This window comes from Cavia porcellus, unplaced genomic scaffold (genome assembly GCF_034190915.1).
Source record: "Cavia porcellus strain 051 isolate PalLab524CR breed Dunkin Hartley unplaced genomic scaffold, mCavPor4.1 scaffold_6, whole genome shotgun sequence".
Lineage (NCBI taxonomy): Eukaryota > Metazoa > Chordata > Mammalia > Rodentia > Caviidae > Cavia > Cavia porcellus.
The window spans coordinates 57,719,067-57,743,318 of record NW_026947489.1 but is presented as its reverse complement, the minus strand read 5'-3'; the positions used below and the strand labels follow the sequence as shown (position 1 = coordinate 57,743,318).

General features: G+C 44.2%; 1 protein-coding gene across 1 annotated transcript in view; it reads right to left on the bottom strand.

Annotated features, from left to right (window-relative positions):
• Galnt11 (polypeptide N-acetylgalactosaminyltransferase 11) overlaps positions 1–24,252 on the bottom strand; it is a 51,766-nt gene that overhangs the window by 6,065 nt on the left and 21,449 nt on the right. The window contains exons 2-7 of the mRNA XM_003469773.5: positions 18,748–19,080; positions 14,912–15,035; positions 9,627–9,793; positions 7,015–7,140; positions 4,498–4,747; positions 552–669 (exon numbers count right to left, since the gene is read on the bottom strand). Of these exons, the coding sequence (XP_003469821.1) occupies positions 552–669; positions 4,498–4,747; positions 7,015–7,140; positions 9,627–9,793; positions 14,912–15,035; positions 18,748–19,042 (1,080 nt within the window). The 5' untranslated portion in view covers positions 19,043–19,080. The remainder of the gene's footprint in view (positions 1–551; positions 670–4,497; positions 4,748–7,014; positions 7,141–9,626; positions 9,794–14,911; positions 15,036–18,747; positions 19,081–24,252) is intronic.

Below are 24,252 nucleotides of genomic sequence, written 5' to 3'. Positions count from 1 at the left end.
ACCGGGTGAGGTAGGGAAAATGGGACACTTTTCCGAGAGCTTCAAATATCTCTGCAAAGCACAGGGGCTCCCTCGCCCCTTGTCCTCTCCTCAAGGTCACCTTTTCCCCAGTCCTGAGTCCCAGGCCCCACCCTACTGTCAAGGCTTCTATGCTCAACCATTCATTACAATTAATTTAAAAACTACACAAGCCCGGTTTGGTGGTGCATGCCTGTAATCCCAGCACTCAGGAGGCTGTAGCAGGATTGCTGCAAGTTCCAGGCCAGCCTGGGCTACAAACTTGAGTTCTAGGTCAGCCTGAACTACAAGTAAAACTCTGTCTCAAAAAGACAAAAAAATCTTAAAAATTAAAAAAACAAAAAATTACAAAATAAATGTGTTCTTCTATGCTTTTCGCTTTCTAAACAGATAATATTCATACCAGAGATTATGTAAAGTAGCATTCACCACGGAAATCCGTCAATAAAATAAAAGATTTATAGAAAATATGGCCTGAGGGATGACAATTACATTTCACTACACACGAAACAAGTGCACACACACAAAATTACCCGAAATGATATTTCCAGGTTCTCTCCTCCCCAGATATCCATGCCACTGTCGTACTGACCGAGCTCGTTGAAATACTGCCTGTTCATGGCAAACAGTCCTCCAGCCATTGTAGGGGACCTAGGAAAGGAAAAGCCAGTTTCGGCCTAACCTTGTGTGTCAAATTCAGTGTAATGGGAACACAGACAACAGGTTTCTATAAAGCACATCCCCGAGTATCAGGAAAGGAACTGGACCACACAACTGAAATACCTAGATTGCTAGTGAAAGAAAAGCAAACCTTCACATCCACATAATTTAAGTATCAGAAGCATTTCTGAACTCCAGCCGTGTCTGACAGAAACCCACCTGAAGCAGATCCGGCCCTGACCCTCACAGAGACTTCCGGGTCTGCCGGGGGTCTGCGCCGGCCCTACACGCTCTGAGTTAGTCACCTGTGTGAGCAGTGGCCACAGTGGGCTGGCTCTGACCCCTGGAAGATGGTCTGTAATGTCTGGAGCATTTACTCGGCTGTCACAACCTGGCATGTAGTGGCTGGAGGGGCCATGGCCAGGACGGCACCAAGCGAACGCACACAGGCAGCCCAATGTGTCAGTGGTATGGAGGCTGCTGTGAGCCCGGTGCTGGGTACAGGGATACAGGGGTACAGGGAGGCAGACCAACAGGGCTCAGGCTGGCTCCCACGCGTCCTCTTCGAAGCTGCACTGAAGGCCAGGGCTATCAGTGATTCAAACTGCCTGTGCAAGGACTGTGTACTATCTGTGTTATACCAAAGTACAAGAGCAAGCAAAAGGCCAGGCATCCAGAAAGTTAGAGAGAGAGACAGAGACAGAGAAAGAGACAGAGAAAACCAATTCAGTGCATTTTTTCAACAATAAAAAACAGAGTTTGGCAGAGAAGTAGATACAGTCTGAAAATGAACTATGTTTACACATGTCTAAAAAAGCTTTCTGAAAAATCAGAATAAAGGAGTCAATGAAAAAGAGGTTATCTTAAAGTGAAAGTAAAACAGACACTAACTTTGCCTCTGAAACTGAGGAAGCCAGAGATTCTGACCACATCTGTGAAGTCCTAAAAAGCTCCGGTCATCTCCCACCTGATCAGGGGCAGGAGTCTTTTCTAATGGTGAAGGCAGGCATGGTGGTGCCCACCTGCACTCCCCGCACTCAGAGGTGTCACGAATTCCAGCCAACCTGGCTTCGCAGTGAGATGCTGCCAACTGTCAGGAAGACCAAAGCGTGATGATGACACAGAGGAGCAACCAGAGGAAGAATCACAGGGAAGGCTGAGCAGCACTGCTGAGCCAGAAGAAGCAACTCCAGGCAGAAAAGTGTGTGCACGACCATGGGGCGCTCACAGGAGCTGGGGCTGCTGGAGATGCCTGCAGGTAGAGCCCTCAGCCAGCAGCACACGGAGCCAGCCGGGCACGGCCGCAGGAGAGACCTGCTGAGACCTACACAATGCCCAAGGAGAGTGCCGACTGACACTGCACCTGGACACATCAAGGACATGCGCTGCGTCCTCCAGGTGCCCAGGACACGAGAAGTGTCCTCCTAGTGATGGGGCCCAACTGGGAATAGACGATACCTGGACTGGTTCAGGACAGGGAGGGGGCAGACAAAGCAGACAGTGCTACTGTAATCTCAAAATCGTCCTTCACACTGGCTTCGAAATATGCAATCAACTGCCCACAGCTCTTGTGGACAGATCTAAGTGTAAGAACACAGCAGCCTGATGGTGAAAGGAGAGATGAGCGGCCGCACAGCAGCTACAAACGAGCGCGGCCGGCCAGGGTGCCATGTTCCCTCGTTCTCCTCATTAGGGCCTCATGAGGCAAGGACCACAGTTACTACCCAGAGTTCAGGAAGGAAGAGCAGAACGGCTGTGGGAAAAGGGGCAGAGGACAGCCAGGTCTCACCCTAGGTTCCTCATGGCATGACCTGGTACTGATTATAAATCTGATTAAAAACAATTTTTAAAATGAAGCCATAAAAACCGTAGCTATGAAGATGATGAAACTCGGAGAAAGACTAAATCCGGCAGCTTAAAGGCTAAGGATGAGAATAAACACGCAAAGCCTCAGGTACCCTCTTTCTGCAGTAGAAAACTTCACACGTTGGGAAAGGAACACACAGGCTCCAGAGGACAGGAAGACGCAGTCACTGCTGCCCTCTGCCCCAGGCACAGCACAAGCTTTCAGGGAGCAGGGGCAGGCAGTGGCGCGGGCCCCGAGTGCTGCTCTCTGTGGAGGGGTGCTCTGCTCCCAGAGAGCCATGCCAGGGCCCCCAGGAGAGATGAGTGTAACTGCCTGCTGAATGCCTTCGCTAGACCAAGTGGCAGCACTTCCCCAGAACCCCAGGCTACACCAGAGCCTAGACACTGCCCCACCTGGGCAGGCTCACAGGGACACGAAACAAGCTAAAAGACGCCAGCAGGCTGCCGAGCCAATCTAGTCCCCTGGCCATCAAGAGGACAGCTCCATGGTCACAGTGGATCACCCAGTAACTGAACAGGCGCCACCCCTAAACCGAAGCCCAAGGGGAGAATGTTCTATAACACCTCTGTCTTCTTGTTATAGCACAACACAGCCCGACACACAGCCTCAGCCAGACACACACAGCAGAACTCTGCTACACTCACATGACAGACCGCTCGCAGCAACAGATACAGCCACCAACTGTGGATGCCTAACGAGGAAGACTTTTTAAAATGAAGCCGAATCAAATGGCCTTGTTTATATAAAGTACGAGAGCTGGCCAAACTAAACCATTCTGTCCAGAGATCACCCACAGTGGTGAAACTACACAGAAAGCCAGGTCATGTCCACCAGGACGGGTAACGAGCTCTGCGTGAGGCACAGGGTCCTGGTGTGGTGACCCAGGCGCCCTGTCATCTCCACGTGGTGGGTTATGTGTGTGTATGTGTGTGCACTGCAGATGCACTTTGAGCTATGTGCTACTTACTTTTCACAGTAAGATGAAAGAATAGGCCTGAGAACTTTAAAAACACCAACTTCCCTGAAGTCTACAAGGAAAGGCGAAATGACACACAAAGTGCTCTAACACCGACACGCACGAGTCCTGAGAGGTTCAGGTACAGATTCTGAGGAATGGCACCACTGACACCCACATGTTGAAGCCCCAGTTAAAGAAGGCGTATGGATCACTGTTCTTCACAGCACTTTCCCTACCAGAAATGGAACATCTCTCATCCAAAAAAGCAGAAACATTCTAAACCCAAAACTTTCTGGGTACTGCATGATACCCTAAGTGGCCAACCCCACACCGGCCTCTGGTGACCAGTACCGAGGACACTGTACACAGTCACCTTCAGGCTACAGGGGTAACGTGCATGAGAAACAGGAGTGAACCCTGCTTTCGGACTGGGGTCCCACTGCCAAGATGTCTCATCACGTATGTGTAAATGTTACAAAACCCAGCACAGGGGGCTGGGGATTTAGCTCGGCGGCATAAGCGCCTGCCTTGCAAGCAGGCAGTCGTGAGTTTGATCCCTGGTACCGATAAAAAGACAAAAAAAAAAAAAAACCCAGCACAAATCCCAAATCTGAAACACATCTGATCTCAAGCACTCTATGTCCAAAGTATACTCGGCCTACGGCAAAGAACTCAACAGGTTAGTGTCCGACATGAGAGACCACACAGTGGACCTACAGGCAGCACATGAGTGCTCCCGGTGTCCGAGCACCTGTCAGCGGGACCCTGTGTCCCTGTGTCTGCTCTCACGACTGTGCCTTCGGTCTGGATAATCCTTACCCAGTGCTCTTTCCCTATGGCATGATGTGGTGGAGCACAGAAAATCTGACAAGCCCTCAGGACTTTTAGAGGGAAAAATCAGGCCGGCAGTTTTGCTCCTGCTGAGGAAGGAATGATGTTTCACCTAAGTCTCGTGCTGAGAGGGGGCTGGGCCCCCAACCACAGAAATTCTTACTTGATCGGTGCAGTGGCCCCATCCTCTCCTCCCAGCTCAGAGAGCGGAACGAGGTCCCACTTGAAGTGCAGCCCCCAGTTGAATCCGCCCCGCACGACAGGAGATGAGCTGTAGGCCAGCGTGTCGGCGCTGATGATGTCAATCACCGGGCACACCACTGTGTGTGGGTCCCCGCGGATGGTGGCCAGCAGGGGCTGCAGCCACATCTCATTCACCTCGCAATGGCTGTCCAGGAACACGAGGACTTCTCCTGCAGAAGCCAAGGGCAAAGACTCAGGGGGACTGGCACAGGCAGTGCAGGGCTGGCACCTTTGCGGACTCACCAACGCCCCTCCTGCCTAGCTCCAAGCCAGTCCTCCTTCCTCTGGAAGCAAGGTTGTAAAATGTTACCTGCACCGTCACCTCCTCTGACCAATGCAGGCAAGAATGAGCATTTCTGGTTTTGATAATCCCAAATTATTTAATAACTTCAAGGTTATTTTGAGCAGCTGAGAGACTTAAATGCAAGCATGAGAGAGCATTACTGGCCTAAATGTGTCTGCATGACGTATCAGTGTGGATTTCACATGAATACTAAACCATCAAATGTATTCAACTTCCACTCTCATAAAAGTGAGACTTCAGGAAGTCTTCAGTGATGACACTGAGCTAGTTCTGTAGTTCACAAATGACCTGAGGGGATAAACTGTCTACCGTTCTCTGGCCGTCCTGGACTGCAGAAAGGCAAGATGCCTGGGGTGGACGTTAATCAACCTGAAGCAAGATGAGTGTATTCAAGGTTAGGGAAGAAAAGTATTCACAGCTTTCTTCCAAAAGTGTTACTTTTCCTACTGATGCCGACTTAGCTACATAAAGTAAGACTTAATCTGTTCACACTGCACCTGCCACAGCGACATCTTCCTTCTGACAAACCCCACACTGTGTCTGAACAAGGACCTGACCAGTTAGAATCAAGAGCTAGAGCACTGGGGGCTGGGGGTTTAGCTCAGCGGCGTAAGCGCCTGCCTTGCAAGCAGGCAGTCGTGAGTTCGATCCCTGGTACCGATAAAAAGGAAAAAAGACCAAAAAAAAAAAAAAAAAAGAGCTAGAGCACTGTTTGTATCTGAAAAAAGGTTCACAGTAAATACACACTGTAACAGCACAACGGATCAGCAGCCCATTTGCTCTTTCTTACTGTCAGGATCTCAGCTCAGTGGCTGCTCAACAGGACTTTGACCAGAATCTAGGGCGCTCACTCAACACCCATGGCTCAGACAGACCCCAAGGAGCCACTGCTCAGGCTCTGTTGGCTGCTTCCGATCACTGAAGTTCAAGTGGGGGGAAATGTGCTGGAAGTGAAGCCCCAAGTGAACCCAGGCAATGGGACCGGCAGCGGCGGCTCAGCCACAATCTCTGAGTGCCAGGACCCCGGGGCCGGTCCCTTGGGCAGCAGGGACACAGCCCATGGCAGGTGCTATCACCAGGGAACCCCCCGCCACTGTGGCTAATTATTAAATACCAAATACTTTTAAAGGGATTCTTTTTTTTTTGGAGGTTAAGAGTAGGAAAACGTATTGGAGAAAAGGAATAGTTCCTGAGAGACAGGAGGGGTCCTGAATAGGTTGCTCTGGGTTCATGTTTGAATTGAAATTCATTTTAAAAGGAAAAAAAAATTTTACAAGGACCATAAAAGAGAATCAGGACTACCAACCTGAAGAACCAACATGGTTCTTTCCATAAAAAGAAATGCTGTAAAGTCAGTACACATGAACCCTAACCACCCTGCAGAAGACTTCCTCCTTTTTAGAGAAGACACAGAGATCACTGTGTTAAGATCTATTAATAACAGAACTTTCTCCTTACTAAATCAGAAGGATCACCAGGGAATTTTTAAGAAACGTCTTTTCTAATAATAATGGAAATAAATCCAATATTGACCTCCCACAAGATCCAACTGGAAAATCATCAGCCTGGGAAACTAGAGATCAAACCGCCAAGTGGAATCAGCCGTCCTCACCTCACCTGCCTTGTGGAGGAGTCTTGGAGCAAAAGAGGAGTGACGGCAGGTGAGGCGAGGGCAGGCCGGCGGGGGCAGCGTTTCTGATCTGTAGTTTTCAAGGCTGGGTATTCTACAGTTACGTCTTGGTTTGGAGGAAATAGGGTCTTAGCCACTAAAATCACAATTACGTCTCAGAGAGAGTATGTCCTCTACACTACGAATTATTAGCGTAATCCAAGCAAAGGGTTTGGGTTCAAGTATTTGAGGTTTTGTATTTAAAAAGAGAAAAGTTCTGTTACATTTTGGTTTGAATTTTTCTGTTTACAGACAAATGAAAACACTAGTGAGGTCACTGTGCTCTCCGCTTGGGCAGCAGGGCGGCCGTTGGGAAAAGGGCTTTCCAAGCTGCCCATGCTCACTGCTCCAGCCGCCAATGCTGATTACATGCTGGGCTTCTGGAACTCCTGCATGAGCAGGAGAGACTACAAGGGCCAGCACCTGGCCCCGGCCCCACAGAGAAAGGAAACATGCCATCCTACCTGTAGCGTGGGCTGCTCCAATCATTCTTCCACGAATCAACCCCTCTCGCTTTGCATTTCTGATGACTTTAATCTTTGTGGGGAGGGACTTTTGGACATACTCATCAAGTTCTCCTTTTAAATCATCTGAAAAACAGTTTCATAGTTACTCAAACCATGAGACACTAGACAACAGGTTCAAGGTTGCCTCAGTACACAGCAAGATTCTGTCTCTAAAAACAGCCAAGGAACCGTAGCCCAGAAGCTATAGGAGACCCATCCAAACACCTTCTGGCTTTTCTAGTGTAGCGAATCATATACGCAAAACTCCACAGCAAACTATCAAGCAAACACAGAATCTTCTGCTTTGCTAGGAAGAAAAACAGTGACAGGGGAGCTCGAGCACAGCCGAGAGAAGGTGGCGCCATGGCTGGGGATTTGGTTTCCACCACACCTCAGCACCACGCCTGTGTGGACACGGTGTGAAGGTGTCTCCCAAGTGCACGTTAGCTGCTGCTGCTGCACGGAAGCTGTGCTCGCACAGGGACAGATGTCGGAGGCTTCCGACTACCAAGACCTGCACCATACTCCATTTCAGAATACTTGAGAAATAATTTTTATTGCCTCTACCAAGAATTACACAATAGCAGCAGTAAACATGACCTCTTTATTTAGTGCCTTTCTTCCAAAGGCATCAATTTTTTTTAACAAAGAAAATACTCTAGGTCTTGTTTTTTACTCAGTCTCTTTCTTTCTTATGTTTGTTTGTTTGTTTTTTGGTTTTGATTTTTGTCACAGGGTCCCACTATGTAATCCAGCTGGCCTTGAACTCACAGTGAAACTCCTGTCTCAGCTTCTGAGTGCAGGGATTACTGGCATGCATCATGATGTCTGGTGGCTTCAAATATTTTTATGAATTTCAGGTCATTCATTCACCTTTAAATTTTATAATAATGTTAAAAATTATATAAGATAGTAAACAGTAATTTGTTCCATAGTACACAAACTCCTGTAAGTCATCACGAATTTTTTCTTTTAGAATAAAGCAGCCCAAAATGAAAACCAAACAACAGGCTGAAAAAAAAAAAAAAAAAAAAGTCAAGTTGAGCATGGTAGTACCTGCCTGAAGCCCTAACTACCTGGGAGGCTGAGGCAGAAGGTCTCTTGAGCCCAGGAATTCCAGGTTGGACTGAGCAATTCTGCAAGACTCCATTTCAAAAAAAAAAAAAAGAAAATACACACACATATATATATGCACCATACTTTGCAGAATTTGGCACATGTTTCTTTTATGTGCTCCAGACTCAGATTTGCTTATTTTTTTAATCACACATTTTTGTAAATAAATTCTGAAAACCTTTAATTTTTCTCTCCGAGTTTAGAATTTACCAGAGTCTAAGAACCTGGCTCCTGGGTGTCAGCACTCCTGACCCCCATATCAGGCACACTGGGACCTGCTCCTCACGGCTCTAAGGTGCCCAGTGGGTCCGGACTGCATGCAAAGGTCACTGTACTTCTACAGGGCAATGTGGAAAGAGCAGTCTGGGAGCTGTGCTTCACAGCTGCAGGTCTCAAGACCCTTGTACTTCCTGCTCTCTATCGGGCTCCCACCCACCCTGGAAGGTGCCCGAGAGCTGAACGAGTCAAATCTTCATCCTGCTTGTGTATGTGAAGCTGTCCCAGGTACTAATCTACAGAGGTGTGTGAAATACGGAGTGAACCCTAAAACCCTGGCACACGAAGACCATCTATGAGCTATTAGAATGCAACCTGGCTGGGTGGGGAGAGCTGGCAGAAGAGACCCAGTAGACAAGGAGACTGAGGCACTGTGTCCATCTGAAGAGCGTACACCGAGTGACTGCGTTTATTTAACCCATCTGAAATGACAAAGTGGAGGGTAAGCAGCAGCCCTATGTTTGGGATAGTGAGGACAGGAGTGGAGTGGATCTTGGGATGATCACAGCATGGACACAACTGGCCCTGAGGCTCAGCAGTGTCTACAGGTGGCCTTTAGAAAATGATTAGATCGGAAGGGCTCCAACTTCCTCTGTGGGTTAGTCCCCCGAGTCTTTATTTGGTGGCATCACCAGGAAGGAACGGAATGTAGGTGGTTGAAGGACGTGGGTCTTGGGATAGGATCTTGTCCCTGCGGACACAGGCTCTCACCCTCTGTCTTTCAGCCTCTTGGCTGCTGGCATAACTGGCGTAAAAGGAACAGAGCCAGCTGACCAAAGAGGCAAAATAAACCTGCCTCCTTCCAGGTGTCACTCTCAGGTGCCACGTCACAGTTAAGAGAAAGGTGACGCTGTACTTTACCAGGGGGACTTCCTGTTGCATTCTGCACTGCACTATAACTGTGTAAGAGGAAACCAGACCCAAGGGGACCCTGGGTGGTGGCTAAACAGCACCTGTTTGTAACCTCCTGAGAATCTACAATTATTTTGTAATAATTTTTTAAGTAAACCAAGGAAAAACTGTAAGAGCCAAGTCTGGGTAGCACAGCTGTAGAAAGCTGGCAGGGTCAGGCTCTCCTCCAATAACTGGCTGTCAGTGCACAGGTCCGTGACCCAGGATACTCAGCACATAGCCACGGGCCCAGGGCCTTTGCTGGTCATCTCTGGACACTCCCTTACCAAAGTCACTGTCGTCATCCACAAGGATGATTTCATGGAGCAGGTAGGCAGGTGTTCGGTCCAGCACACTGTGTACGGTCCGGAGCAGGGCAGAGAAAGCTTCATTGTAGAAACAGATAACAACACTAGCTACTGGCAGGTCGGCTGGGTACGACTGCTCTTTACATCTGTACAGACAAACACAAAGAAAAGCGGGCACTTTAACAGTGTGAAGGCCCCAGATTGTTTCTCACTATACACACTGTCCTCTTGTTCAGCTGCTTACTTTATAATAATCGTTTTAAAGGCTCATAAGAAAACACTGGTTTATTATTATTTTTGTTTGTTTTGTCTTTTTGAGACAGGGTCTCACTACGCAGTTCAGGCTGGCCTTGGGCTCACTTTGTAGTCCAGGCTGGTCTCAAACTTGCACCGAACCTCCTGCCTCAGCCTCCCAAGTGCTGGGATGGCAGGTGTGTACCACCACCCTTTGAGGTCCAAAGCTTTAAAACTCCACATTTCCTCCCTTTTTTGTAGGGAAGTTATTGTAAGTTTTCTTTTTTGTTGGTTGTTTTGTTTCTGAGCCACACCCAACAGCACTTCCAGAAATTACTGCAAGTCTGTGAGGCAGCATTCATAAGCTGATGTTTAGCTTTTCCTTAATGAGGTTTCAAAAGGAAGTAGAAACTATAAAACTGTATTTCAAAGGTTTACTTTCACTCAGTAATACCGCAAAATTCGAGTAAATCATAATATGCCAAGGCAATGGAAGAGTCTTCCGCAGGCGGAAGTGTGTATTTGATAAACAGGGGTAGAGATAACAACAAAACACCCAGTAAGCCCAGAGTCCTGCACACTTTCCTGGTCGGCACTGAAGCCTGGCTTTGGTTCCTGCCACTCTTGCCACAGCTGCACTGGCCCAGGCTTAGTGCCCCCCCAGAACGCAGGGTGCCCACTCCATAGTGCACATGGAAAGGCCGGGCTGGGCTGGGCTGGGCTGGGCCCTGGTCCCACCGACTCCTATGATGCCAATCGCAGCCCTCACAGGTGCCGCTGGCTCCTCACTGATTACCTGTCTCCTCCCAGGCCCTAAATCCACGCACCAGGAATCACATCTTATCCCATTACTTCCAGGCCCTAATGCGGTGCACAACAGAGGTACCCAGAAAACATGTGTGTGAGAAACTATCATGAAAAGTCTTTGAAAGAAAAAAGCTAATGGAACAGAACCGATGAAGTCAAATAATTGTTGGCCGGTTTCAATTCCCCTTTACTATGAATAAATCAGCATTTAAAACAAGCTTTAGCTCCAGCTTTCACTTCTAGCCCCTCGTCTCTCCCCACTTGTGTGAAATGCAACACACAACATGTGTGTCCAGCCCGCAGCCTCTGGCCACACGTGGTCCTGGACAGCTAGTAACATGGCCCCCGCAGAACTGTAAACCTTTAACACTGCCTGTGGTTCTTAGAGATCTTCTTCATGGCTCCACTGCACAGCCCTAGAGCACGGCTGTGCAGGGGACAACGGAACACTGTGTGGGGAGCGGAGAGCCACAGCCTCTGTGCCTGAGCAGCTCAGCCGTGACACACAGCAGCCCTGCCTCCCTGCGCGTGTACGCCTGCAAGACAGGCATCTGCTGCTGCTATGGGAGTCTTCTTCCCTAACTATTAAACTTGGGTTTGTTATTATTTCTGAAGTCAAAGTAACTTTTTACTAGCTGTGGTACAAAGGAAGTACAAAAATATTTTCAAATAGATTTTTGCTCAAGACTCTGTTAAAATTACATACAGAACACTGCTGACATTAAAAAAATAAATGATTGTTAATTTTTGGAATGTACATGACTGCAATTGGACATGCAACCCTAAGAAAAATTTGATCCTGCTCTTCTATCTTTCATCAAGATGCATTTTCTGAGAGGACATCCCTCACTTCACAATCACACCTAAGGTCTGCCAACATTGTTAGTGGTACATACGTTTGTGAACACCTGTTTTAAGAATAAAGCACAGGCAGAGTACAATTAGATCAAAAACTTCTGAGGAGGCTGTCAGCAGCGGCGGCAGCAGTGGTAGCTGCAGCTGTGGCAGTGACGGTTCCTGCTTCCCGACCCCTCCACCATCACCAGTGCTCCGGCCAGGGGCACTGACGGGAGGGGACAGGAGCTGCAGACCTTGTCGCTGCCTTGGCGAGATGCCACAGGGAACGAAGAAAGACTGAACTGACAGGTGAGCTGTGCTACAGTTTGAATAATGAAAGATTTTATATTATAGGTGAACGGGAGTAGAATTTTGGACAAAAATAAATGTTGTAATCTCTGCATCGTAATTTTTGGCTCCCCCATCAGTCTACTTAGGAGTAGGTCATGCTGAAAAACTGAAGCAACTGCTAGGTAACTATGAGCAGATTTCTCCAGCCAGTTCTAGCCTGACAAAGAGAATCTCTTTTTGTCAACCTAATGAAGCATTTAAAACCGTAAGACTCTTCAAGACAAACTTGAAGATTATATTACAGGGCAAAAGCCAGAGGCTTAGGGCCAAAGACTTGTTTCAGAAAAATGAGGGAGAACTCCTTGGAAAGCTGTGGGTACCAGGAGGAAGCTGATTCCAGATTTCAAATATTTGATCAAAGACTCCCATCTGGAACCATCCACACTTAGCCAGGATCACGCAATATTTCCCACAGAAAACCGATTACCTCAGTGGTTCCCAGCTCATGATAACAGGCTGAGACTAGAGCCTCTGAGCTACTGTAGGCTCCCCAGGGACTCTTTCTCAGAAAACCCAGCACCGCTGAACCTCAGCCAGCAAGAGTATAATCACAGTTCAGCCAGTGTAGACTCAGGAGGCCCCAAGCGCCTCTCCTCAGGAACCAGGACTGGTGCCCATCAAGCCAGTCATCAGAGGAAGGCAAAGGAAAACCAGAGGAGGAGTGGCCCAAGCACAAGAGGAAGAGAAGGGTTTTTTTGTCTTTTTGAGACAAGGTCTCACTATGCAGTTCAGGCTGGCCTTTGTAGCCCAGGCTGGTATCGAACTCCAAAGGATCCTCCTGCCTCAGCCTCCCAAGAGTGCTGGGATTACAGGCGTGAGCCACCATGCCCGGCTAGGAAAAGAAGTTTTGAGGAGGTGGATTTAGAAGAGCACGAGAACAAACCAAGAAAGAAAACAGAGGTGGAGCAGAGCCTGTGCAGGGTGGTACAGAAAAGCTAGAGAATCAAAAGGAGGAAAAAAGCCGAGACATAGACTCTAGGGAGGAAGACTGCGAGTACAGGAAGGAATAAAAGGGGCAAAGTGAAGATGGAACAGAGGAGGAAGTGCTTTGGGACCAGTCTGCCCTTGGGTTCTGGAGCTCCTTAGTCGGTTCTCCTGAGGCTGCAACTGAAAACCAGTTGAGGAGCTCAGTGTTATGATACTCACGTTCCAGTCACTTAAGTGAGCAGGTGGTTTAACTCTAACAAAGGCCAGGTGAACAGAAGTATTTAGGGTGCTTGCTGTCCAATGTCAAAATTACTTTTCCTTGTTTTTTAAAAGCATTATTATATTTTTTTTACATCTGAGATAATTTCCCTTTAGGAGAGTGGTTCTGGTTTATTCAGAACCAGAACCACTTATTGCCACGATGGTGGAATTATTTGCCCTTGGAAGATAATTTATTTTAAATTGGAGGACTAATCTGTTATGCAGAATCTATTTCTTGATTGGATTTGTTTTAGCTCTGAGTTGGGTATTTTTATGTTCATTGGGTTTCTCTATAAAAGTTTAGATTTTTTTTTCCCCCTCATTAACTTGCAGTATATTTTCTAGGTTGAAAAGTGGAATATTATAATAAGCTTATGTAACATATAGTTCTAAAAGTTTCAGAGTCTTGATACAAAATCAGTTTATATTCTGGAGATGTTTATAATAAAGTGTTTTGTTAATAATAAAAAAATGTCTGATGAGATCAGTGAGAACTAAAAGTTGCAATCACTTCAAACTATCACTGACTTCTGCATTGTTCTGTTACAATGTCCTCTCTTATCTCAATCTTCCCCCTATTTTTAAATTAATCTATTTTCTCTCATTTTTTAATTAAGGGAAAACTAAATTAAAGAATAACGGGACATATTATAGTAACTTTTTTGTTGTCCTATTAACCTGAGTTGAACCCCAGTATTGCTCTCCCCATCTTGTTCTGTCTGATTATTATTATATATTCTATTTTGTTTGATAGTATCAAGTTTGAGGGTATAGGCAATCACTTTGAAGGCAATAAGATATACTATGATGCCCAATATGGATGGACTATCATCCTTTTTTTTTTTTTTTTTTTGAAATCCTGTAAGGTCTGCAGTGTAGATTTTATTAGTTTTGTTCCATATTGTTTTGATCAATTCTATTATACCTGATGATACAGACAACTCAATTTGAAAATAGCAAGAGGCACAATGGTAACCACTTTTGATCACCTGGTATTCTATTTTTGCATCACGTGCTATGCCCACCCTTCTGTTCTAACTGACTCTGTTTTGCTTAGTCACATTTGTTTTTATTCTCTTCAAAAAAGTAATAAGAACCGTGAGAGTAATAAAATCCTAAAAGTCTAATTATTACTGTAAAAAAGAGAGGAAAGTAAGGTGGACTAAGGGATATAACTGCAGGAATGTTCCAAGAATGTAGGATGGAAAACCATATAACTAAGCTGTTGTTGGATCATTGAACGGAACTGTCTCCAATTCCACTGAATGAATGTTCACTTTTATATGCTTTAATTTAGTGATATGGACAACTGCTTCTGGGAAGATAATGTGTAGCCTGTTAACTGGTGATTTCGTACTGTATATATTTTTTTCTAGAAATACTGTATTATTTGTACCCTTTTACTGCATTGTTTTTTTTTTATGTCCTTTTTTTTCTTCTTCTCTCTTTAAATTAAAAAAAAAAAAACTATCACTGGCTGATGTAAGTTTCACAAAACCTACGTCAAAATATCCCACTAATTTTATGTTTATATTGCCTCGTTTTCAAATCTTAATAGTAAAAATATTTTAAAATAGTTTGTTACTTGTGTACATAAACTGTATCATACATTTTTATGCCATCCAAGACAGCACCTCTCCACTCTTACAGCCCAGGCAAGTCAAGAAGCTGGGCACTGTGGGGCTGAACTTTGTCAGTACAATCACAGACCACACAGCTTCCAGGACAAACTCTCAGTTTTCAGGATGCTGAGTGCTAGTGTAAAATCTGAACAGCATCTTCGTAAATTTTTATACTGGCACTGAAAACTGTCACAAAAATATCAGCCGAACAAATAAGGCACATACGCTGCATTCCTCGTGTCGGGCACGTCTCTGTGGTAGCCCAGGCGGTTACTAATGAGCACATTAAAGGCATGCTTCTGATAGCCCAAGTCTCTCAACTCCTGATCCCGCTCATTGAAAATCATACCTAAAGAACAGAGAAATTACAGTCAGCGCAGTACTCAGAAAAGAGCTACCATTCACTGGCATGATGCTAGATTCTTCCCACTGCTTTGATTTTATTACAACCAGGTCATGACCAGGCTTCTCAGATCTAGGTTGTCTCCAGTTTCAAATAAGTAAATTGAGGTTTGGGTCAAACTCTCAGCTGCCAAAATAAAACAAGCATGCCTTACCCATAAAGGACCCCTGATCACACAGCCATAACTGAAGAACGTTTTATTATATTTATGATACAAACTTATCTGCAACTAAGAAAAAAATTTCTGATAATATTCCATAAGAGTGGGCTGGGGATTTAGCTCAGCGGCATAAGCACCCACCTTGCAAGCACGCAGACATGAGTTCGATCCCTGGTACCGATAAAAATTCCATAAGCGCAACAGATTATTCAATCCCAACGAACCTCAACAGGCCCTAACCTTAGCAAGTTTTAATATGAACCCTGCCTCTCAAAAGAGCTACTGATAAACCTTTCTTTTTCTTTCTTTCTTTTTTTTTTTTTTTTGGTCTTTTTGAGACAGGGTCTCGCAATGCAGTTCAGGCTGGCCTTGAGCTCACTTTGTAGTCTAGGCTGGTCTTGAACTCACAATGATCCTCCTGCCTCAGCCTCTCGAGTGCTGGGATTACAGGTGTGAGCCACCAAGCCCAGCTACTGATAGACCTTTCTATGAAAAAGGCTTCACCAGCTTGAACTGCATAATGAGACCCTGTCTGAAAGAAAGAGAAAGAAAGAAAGAAAGAAAGAAAGAAAGAAAGAAAGAAAGAAAGAAACAAAGGAAAGAAGGAAGAAAGAAAGAAAGAAAGAAAGAAAGAAAGAAAGAAAGAAAGAAAAAGAAAGAAAGAAAGAAAGCAAGCAAGCAAGCAAGCAAGCAGCTTCTGTAGACTCTGGCTTCAGACTTTAATCAGCTTCACTTATAAACTCCTGTTTGGCTCTAACCATGGTCACTATAATGAAACATGCTTGTTCTGATACTCTTCCAGAAATCTCATCTTTGCATAAACTCTTCTCATCTTTGAAAATAACATCTCTTCTTCTCATCTCCTTCCCTATCAAGCCTTCAGCATCTCCTTTGAGGCTGACTCCCAGCTTCACAGTATTTCCCAAATGTGTGCATGAAAACCAAATTCCACAGCACGCTAACGATGTCAGAAAGAACAGAAGATTTCATGGTCTAGGAAACTGAACTCTCAAAGTCGAATTTTGCCTTTTCTTTACAACAGGACAGCCCTGAGCTTTTGTGTGATGGGATGGGCATGGACCTCAGCAATGCCAATGCACCACCCCTCAGAACACTGACAGCGCAGAGGAAGCAGCACGCAGGCCTTCTCCCTGGAACCATCTCAACACACGACCCATCCCCACAGCTCTTTCTGTGAGGATGGAAACTTTATGAGGCAAGGGGCTTTGGCTATGTTCGAAACAAAGTAAGAACTGCTTTCGTATCCAGTACCTGGCACAATGTCTTGCACAAGAGATTCTCAATAAATATTCCTGATTCAACAACCATCCAACAAAGAAAGGTATCATACCAAATGCTGAAAGAACTACTTTCTAATAGAGAGCTCTTCACAAAAAATCATTCAAATTAAATGACCATTTCAACATACTTTTCCTTTTCCTTGCATAAATATGATTATAGCCAAACTCAATTAATTAGCATGCCAGAGAAGTTCTGTTAATTTTGTAACTAACTCCAACTCTGTTCTTTTCCAAGAGTGTTTTGCTCTTAAGGCCTCTTGCAATTTCTTATTACTGAGGATAACTCTCTCCAGTCAAGCCACTGGGATCCTAACAGAGCTGGCAATGAATCTACACATTGCCACATTTGGGTGGTACTGACATCTTGGCAGCATTTTCTAATTCACCCTGTAATGGGACCCTTCCACTTGGACAGGTCTACTTTCATGTCTCTCAGCATTGTTTTATGGCTTTTAGTGTAAACTCACTTGGCATTTTAAAATGCACTTTATAAGCATATTATTCTTTCTGCTGCTACTGTAAATGGAACTGTTCTCATAATTTTGTTTTTGGGCCATTCATTGCTAATATATAAAAATATAACTGATTTTTCATGCTAATCTACTATCCTGTAACTACCAAATTCATTTACTGTTTACTAGTATATTTTGTAGGTTCTTTAGGATTTTCCATAATGAATTTAGTTTTTTGTTTAGGCAATCTGTGTTTGTCATTCTATATATTTAATTTTTCCCATATTTCTTCACTCAAATACAAACTTTGCTCAAAATGTAAATTCAATTTTATTTCTTTATAAAAATTTTACCAAAATAAACATGAATAAAGAGCTATAATTTTTACTACTACTACTACTACTACTTTTTTTGTGTGGAGACAGGGTTTTGCTATGTAGTTTAGCTAACCTTGAACTCACTATGTAGCCTCAAATTCACAGCAATCCCAAGTGTCTCAGCCTCCCGAGTGCTGGGATTACAAGCATGTGCCACCACACCTGGCTTACTAATACTTTTAAGATGCAAAGTGCTTGAAAAAGCTGCATGAGGTATTAGTTTGTTTCCAATATAATTTTAATTGACTTCATTTATTATAGAATCATTAGGTCCTAAAAACTTTACTTACTTCTCCAAAACTCTTGACCAAATGAAATGTCTGTTTTAACATTTGCTTATGATACAACTCTTGCAATCTCTCAAAATCAATTACTATGTGCTTTTGCTTCTAAATTATTTGATGTTGCTATGACAAGGACAAAGCTCTTTTTTTACATTTTGAAGATAACCAAAATCGCTCTTTGTTCCTTAAATTTGCTAAAGCAAGGACTTACAGAGCTGTATTCAAAGGCACACACAGTAGACTCTTGCTTCCAACTTAAACACTTGGGGATCAAGAAGCTTTCTATCTTATACTCAGGTTTCATAAACTATTTTATATATTTTTTCATTCATTAATTTATTCTAGGACCTTAATTGTCATAAGTGGAAATCTTCTTAGATATGAGGTATCTTAGCTTCTTTTTTTTGTCTTTTTCATTTTTATCGGTACCAGGGATCAAACTCACGACTGCACACTTGCAAGGCAAGCGCTTATGCCGCTGAGCTAAATCCCCAGGCCCCGGTATCTTAGCTTCTAAATCTAACACTTCATGATGTTATAGTTTTGTCTTTAAAGTCAGTTAACTGCCGGACAATATGGCTCATGCCTGTAATCCCAGCATTTGAGAGCCTAACATAGGAAGATTATTGTGAGTTCGAGGCCAGCCTGGGTGACAAAGTGAGCTTGAGGCCAGCCTAAACTGCACAGTGAGATCCTGTCTCAAAGTAAGTTAAATACACTCATCTCTCAACCAATCCTTTCCCTTATCAAATTATCCTAGCAATTTAAAAACTTTTTCCTGTAGGTTCTATAGTATTTTCTTTCTAGATTGTCTTCATTTTTTACTTCCCTGAATCTTGTTTTTCCCAAGTCACCATAAAACACTAAAGTTAAAGCTAAAAAAAAAAAAAAAAAAAAAAAAAAAATTGACCATAACTCCCCGAGTGCAAAAACAATACAATTTCAACTATTCCCAACCAAACTGGTAGGGGGTGAGGGGTTGCACATTTCTGGCCATCTGAGAAACACATGATTTAAAGAATAATTAAACTTCTAGTGATTAAACACTCCGATACCCCTTTCAGTAAAAGTCAAATGTACTTACCCAATTCAGAAGAGAATTTCTGGTGGTCTTTTTCTGGATCTTCAACTTGATTATCTATCACATCATCAATTCTGTTTGGCTTAAACTGTGGATCTAACATTCTACTTGGACCTCTAGTGAAACGAGGATAGAATTTTTTGGGAAATGGTCCGTGAGGTCCAGACCCCTTGATGGGCACATTCTTAAATGGCTGAGTCACTTCACTGAAGTTGAAATAAACAAAAAGCAAGACTGTCCAGGTCGCAGATGTAAAAAGGCACCCATAACAGAAATATCGAACTGTGACACTTCCCATTATAGACCTAGCATAGCTGAAGGGCCATTTTCAGTTTCCTAAAAAAGAAAGAGATATAGGTTAGACACTTCCGTACACTTTGAAATAACCTACCGCATCACACTCATGGTTTTTCACACCACCAACTCAGACACCCGCATACCAAAACAGAAACTCGCTTAAGACATACACAGAGCATGGAAATTTCTTAAAACAGCCCCGGATTAGAACTACTGGCCAATGTGTTATCTAAGAAAGCAAAGGGCAGCGAAATAGCTAACTTATTTACTCCCCCACACTAATGGGTGCTTCTCACCTTTGTTCTGGGTTGCTTTTCCTTAGTAGTTTTTTTCAGTTCTCACTTTTTATGACAAAAATACAAGTACTACAAGTGCCATGACAGGGTACTCACAGACTCTTCCAACTATAAAGCCAAAGGTTGTTTTTGTTTGTTTTTAGAATGGTGGGGGTAAAACCCAGGGCCTCATGAACGTACCCTAGGCAAGCATGCTAGCACCAAGCTACATCTCCAGCCCACAAGATTCTTTTCTAACCAAAGAGTCTTAATCTGTTACTAAAAATTAGTAACTTAAGGGAACAATGGTCCTACTTACTAAGCAAAGCTTAGACTGCTTCAGGCGTACTCTAGCTACAGTTATTTTCAAGTAGAGTTCAATTAGTTTTATTTTCCCTCTTATGTCACCTTGTAAAACAAGGCAAGATTTAAACATTGTATTGAATAACAAATTTTTTAAGTTATAATAACTTTTCTTCTCAGAGGCTCACATAAAAGGAATTATTTCTAAAGAACCCAATGCATATATAAAATCGTCCCATTGAATAGATCTAGGGCAAAAAAAAAAAAACTATAAAAATATATACAAAAAAGAAATCTCCTCAGAGATACTACCTATAGACTTCTTTTTTTTTTTGTCTTTTTGAGACGGGGTCTCGCTATGCATTTCAGACTGGCCTTGGGCTTACTTTGTAGCCTAAGCTGATCTGGAACTTGCAAGCAATTCTCCTACCTCAGCCTCCCAAATGCTGGGATTACAGGAGTGCACTACCACACCTAGCTTTTCTTTTCTTTTCTTTCTTTTTTTTTTTTTTTTTGTCTTTTTCGTTTTTATCGGTACCAGGGATCAAACTCACCACTGCCTGCTTGCAAGGCAGGCGCTTATGCCGCTGAGCTAAATCCCCAGCCCCCATGCCTAGCTTTTCAATTTCTTCTTATTTCAACAGTGTGAAATTTTAAAATATTACCCTTAAAACATCAGGCTGAAGCAAACTATCATAAGCCCCACTTTAAAAATTAAGCTGTCCTGGGGCTGGGGATTTAGCTCAGCAGCATAAGCTCCTGCTGGCAAGTGTGAGTTTGATCCCTGGTAATAACAACAAAAAAAAATTAAGCTCTCCTGTACAAGATTATGCCATAAGCTTGTAAGATGCTACACAGTTCAATTCCTTAAGTATCACCAACCAAGAACTATTAGGTATTTCATTATACCTAATTTCACCCATTTAAAAACAAAGTGAAAGTAATTCAAACAACGAACTCAAACAAAAACCCCCAACTAGCAATAATCCCAGAGGGGTAGAAATGGAGAGGACTACAGTGCAAAGAAGCCAGACACCAATGAAACTACCACCATGTCAGCCAGTGTAACATATTTTAAATCAAATCCACGTGCAGAACAAAAGACTTTAAATGTAAGAAAAAGTTCTCTAAGCAAGGTGAATGAATCCCATCAGGAAAAATTTTCACAATCCAATAGGCCACAAAAATGTACACAGCAGTGACGTTTAGGTGAAACAGGAGGTTTCAGCCAACCCCAACCTTGTAAATGCCTAAGATGTTTACTTAGGCGCAGCTACCAAACAGGCAAACAAGAACACAACAACACTGCTTCTCCAGAGGCCAGAAGATGCTGCAAGGGCAGGCTGCTGCCACCCAGGAGGAAGCCAGCACCTAGGGAGCCACACCCTCCTCTCAACTCTGCAACAGGCTGGTGTTTTATAGACCACTCCCTTCAACTAACGCAGGCCTCCTGTTTCCACTACGAAACACGACTCTCCCCACAGCAAGGAGCCATCCGAAGTAGACCTCGGACAAAGCCAGCCAGTCCCTTCTCCAACACAGGAAGGAAGCGAGGGCCATGCCATCAGCCACCTCTGAGCCTCCTGTGGGTGCTGATCTCACTCCCGTCTTTCTCTACAAACTGAGTCTCCCAGGCGATGCTAGGCTACACATAGACCCTTTAAACGCTCTCAACACACAGTGGCTCGTTTTCCCTTTAGAACCTCAACCTCTCTTCATAACCTTGGGTTTCATGAACATCTGGTAGCTCACTTAGAGACCTTTCAGAAGTTTTTCTGTTACGGTTTAAAAGAATACGACTGCGTGGAGTTTCTGGGTTTTCGGCCAGTGTGCATTTTGATTTTCTAAGCAACCTGCCTTTATAGGGGTTTCAGCGACGCCCACAACTACTGTAAGAACTTCTTTAAGCTAAAACCTTGTCCTCCTGTCACAGCCGTGTCTGTGAGGCCCCAAGCCCTATTTCACTCCTGTCCTCCCAGCTCATCAGAAGCAAAGTCCACACACTCCGCCCCTCCCGTCACAAGTTACATTCCATGTCCTCCGGCCACATCCCATTAATGTACTCCCCGTTCCTTCCCTTGTCTCCTCTGGAGACTGCAACAGGAAGTAAAAAGTACTAAGCAGAAGAAACAAGGTAGGGCAGAGTGGCGGAAGAGGGGGTGAGTTTTTAGCAGGTGGTACAGGAGGCCTCACTGAGAATGGGACGGTGAGCCAAGACCACAGGGAGTAAGGCAGCGGGCACCATGAATATGCAGCCCTCAGCAAGTGCGCGGTGGGCCTGAGTCCGCACCCCACGCACCACCTGCTCCGGAGGCAACAAGAACCTAGGCCCACAAGGTGACCACTGGCGAAAGGTTAGAAAACAGATGAGCGGAAACTACAAAGTCTACACAGCAAAGTGAGAATACTGTTTTTCAAAAATCCCAGTAAACAACGAAAGCCACACTTACAGACTTGGCTGCTTATACAGTATTAGAAAGACAGCAAACTCTGAAGAAAAATAGAACAAAAGGAACTGACAGGATTATTTCCAAAAGATGAAAAGTATTTCCAAAAGATGAGAGGTATAAAACAAAAAGCGGCCTTTATTCTGAGAACACAGAGAGAGATGACCGGCACCCCCCACCGCTGGAGTCCAGCATTCTCTTGGGCGGAACACGTGGAATGAGGCACATAAGTAGCCCTGGTTTGGGGTGGAACCTAAGGGGGGCATTAGGGATGCTCGGGTAGCCCATTGGCCCTAGGTTTGGCGCCATAGGTAAATTCCCAGGGGCGGGAAGATGGTGTCACAGGTAAATTCCTAGGGGCGGGGGAGATAGGGGCTTCCTGCTTCCGGATGAGGCTTTCCTGGCTACAGAGTCCTGTCTGGGCCAAAACCCATCTTATGATTATTATTATGAAAAGGGGCGAAGATTTTTCTAACTACTTCCTGCTGGCAGAGGGCGCTGTACTGGAGCCTAGGGGAGTCGACGGGATGAAGGTTGATGCCCAGGTAGAAGCCGGTGCCAGGTGTTTTAGCAAGGACAACTTCACTAGTGAATGCATGTATGTTAGACTGAAAAAACAAAGAGACAAGATTTTATAAGGAGACATGGCACTGTCATATTTAAGGACCCAGGTGAGGTAGAAGGAAAGGTGCCTTTGATTTAGACATGTCATTATATCAGGACAACGTTGAGGTAGGAACATTTCCATGGTAAGGCAGAATTCTGAAAATTAAATGTGAGGTTAGGGGAAATGACGTTATGAGAGGTGATTACTCCCCCATCCAAAAGCATAAAAGTTAAAAAGGGTAAGTGTGTAAGGCTTGTCTCTGGTATGCATGACGTTAGAGTCTGTAGGCAATACTGTTAAAGAGTCCTGCTGTAAAAATGATCATTAATAGAACGTAAGGGATTAGGAACCAAAGTGGATAACAAAACATGACTTAGCCTGTTAACTGTGGCTGCGAAGCCTTTGTGAGACTGAGACGGGTGGGCGACAGAAGATGGGATGACCACTCAGAATGATCAGATTTAGGGCTGGAAGGGCACCTCTTAGCCTGAGTGATGTGAAACCAGGATGGCAATCTAGCAACTTTGATTTAGGCATGGGTCGCTGTAACCTAGTTGTATCAGCAGTTTACCTGGTTGTGGGAAAGGCTTTTATGTATCCTGAAAAAGTATAAACAAAGTGAGAAGACAAAATGTATCTGTCAGTCTTGACCAGGGTTGTCTGACAAATTGGTGAATAAGAAAGGAAGGGGGTGGTCTTATATCACTGAAGAGAGGTTTACTAGTGATAACAGGTGGAAGCTGTTGAGGCCTCAGTGTGTCTAAGTGAGCCTGCATAAAAGGCATTTTAAGATTTAGGACTGGGACGTGCACGAAATAGGCCCTGTTTATAAATGGCATAGGTTGACCATCAATACCCCGTCATAGAGATTGAGGACTTAATATAGCAGCCTAAAAACTCAGGAAGAACCCTGCATATATGGCCTCTATGTCCACAAATATAGAGAATGTCTTACCTGAGAGTTTTAGTGGAACCAGTCCCCACAGGAAGGAGATCTCCACCTGCCTGGAAATCTCATCATTTTCACTGTTTTGTTGGGTTGGGCTTTTATTCTCTTTTGTTTTGTTTATGTTAACTCTGATGGCATGAGCAGCTATCTGAAAGATAGCAAGACATGTTACGGAAGCCATTATGGATTTACTACTGGCTTGTTTTGAGGCTCTTTATTGCATTCATGGTTTGGTTTTTATTGTTTCTATTCTATCCTGCTCTGTTCCATTTTTACTTTGTCTGAAGGTATCTGTAGCTATTTTGAAGACAACAAAGGTGTTGTGGTAACTATTGTTTGGAAGCCTGGTTTATTTTGACTGATTTTATTGTTTTATTTTCCTTAGTTTTATCTTCTTTAAAATACAAAAAAACCAAGGCAACAGCCAAAGGCTGGTCCTCTAAAGGTGAGTAGTGTCCACTAAGCAATGGTAAGATGAATTAAGAAAAAGGAAGCACGCAAGATACCAAAAATAAATTTAGATGCAGATTTTAAATAAAAGCACTGTTCAGAAATTTAGATGACATAAAGTCTTAGAAAATGCAAATGTATAAAACTGCCTCTGGAAAACCAGGAAATCTGGATGGCCTC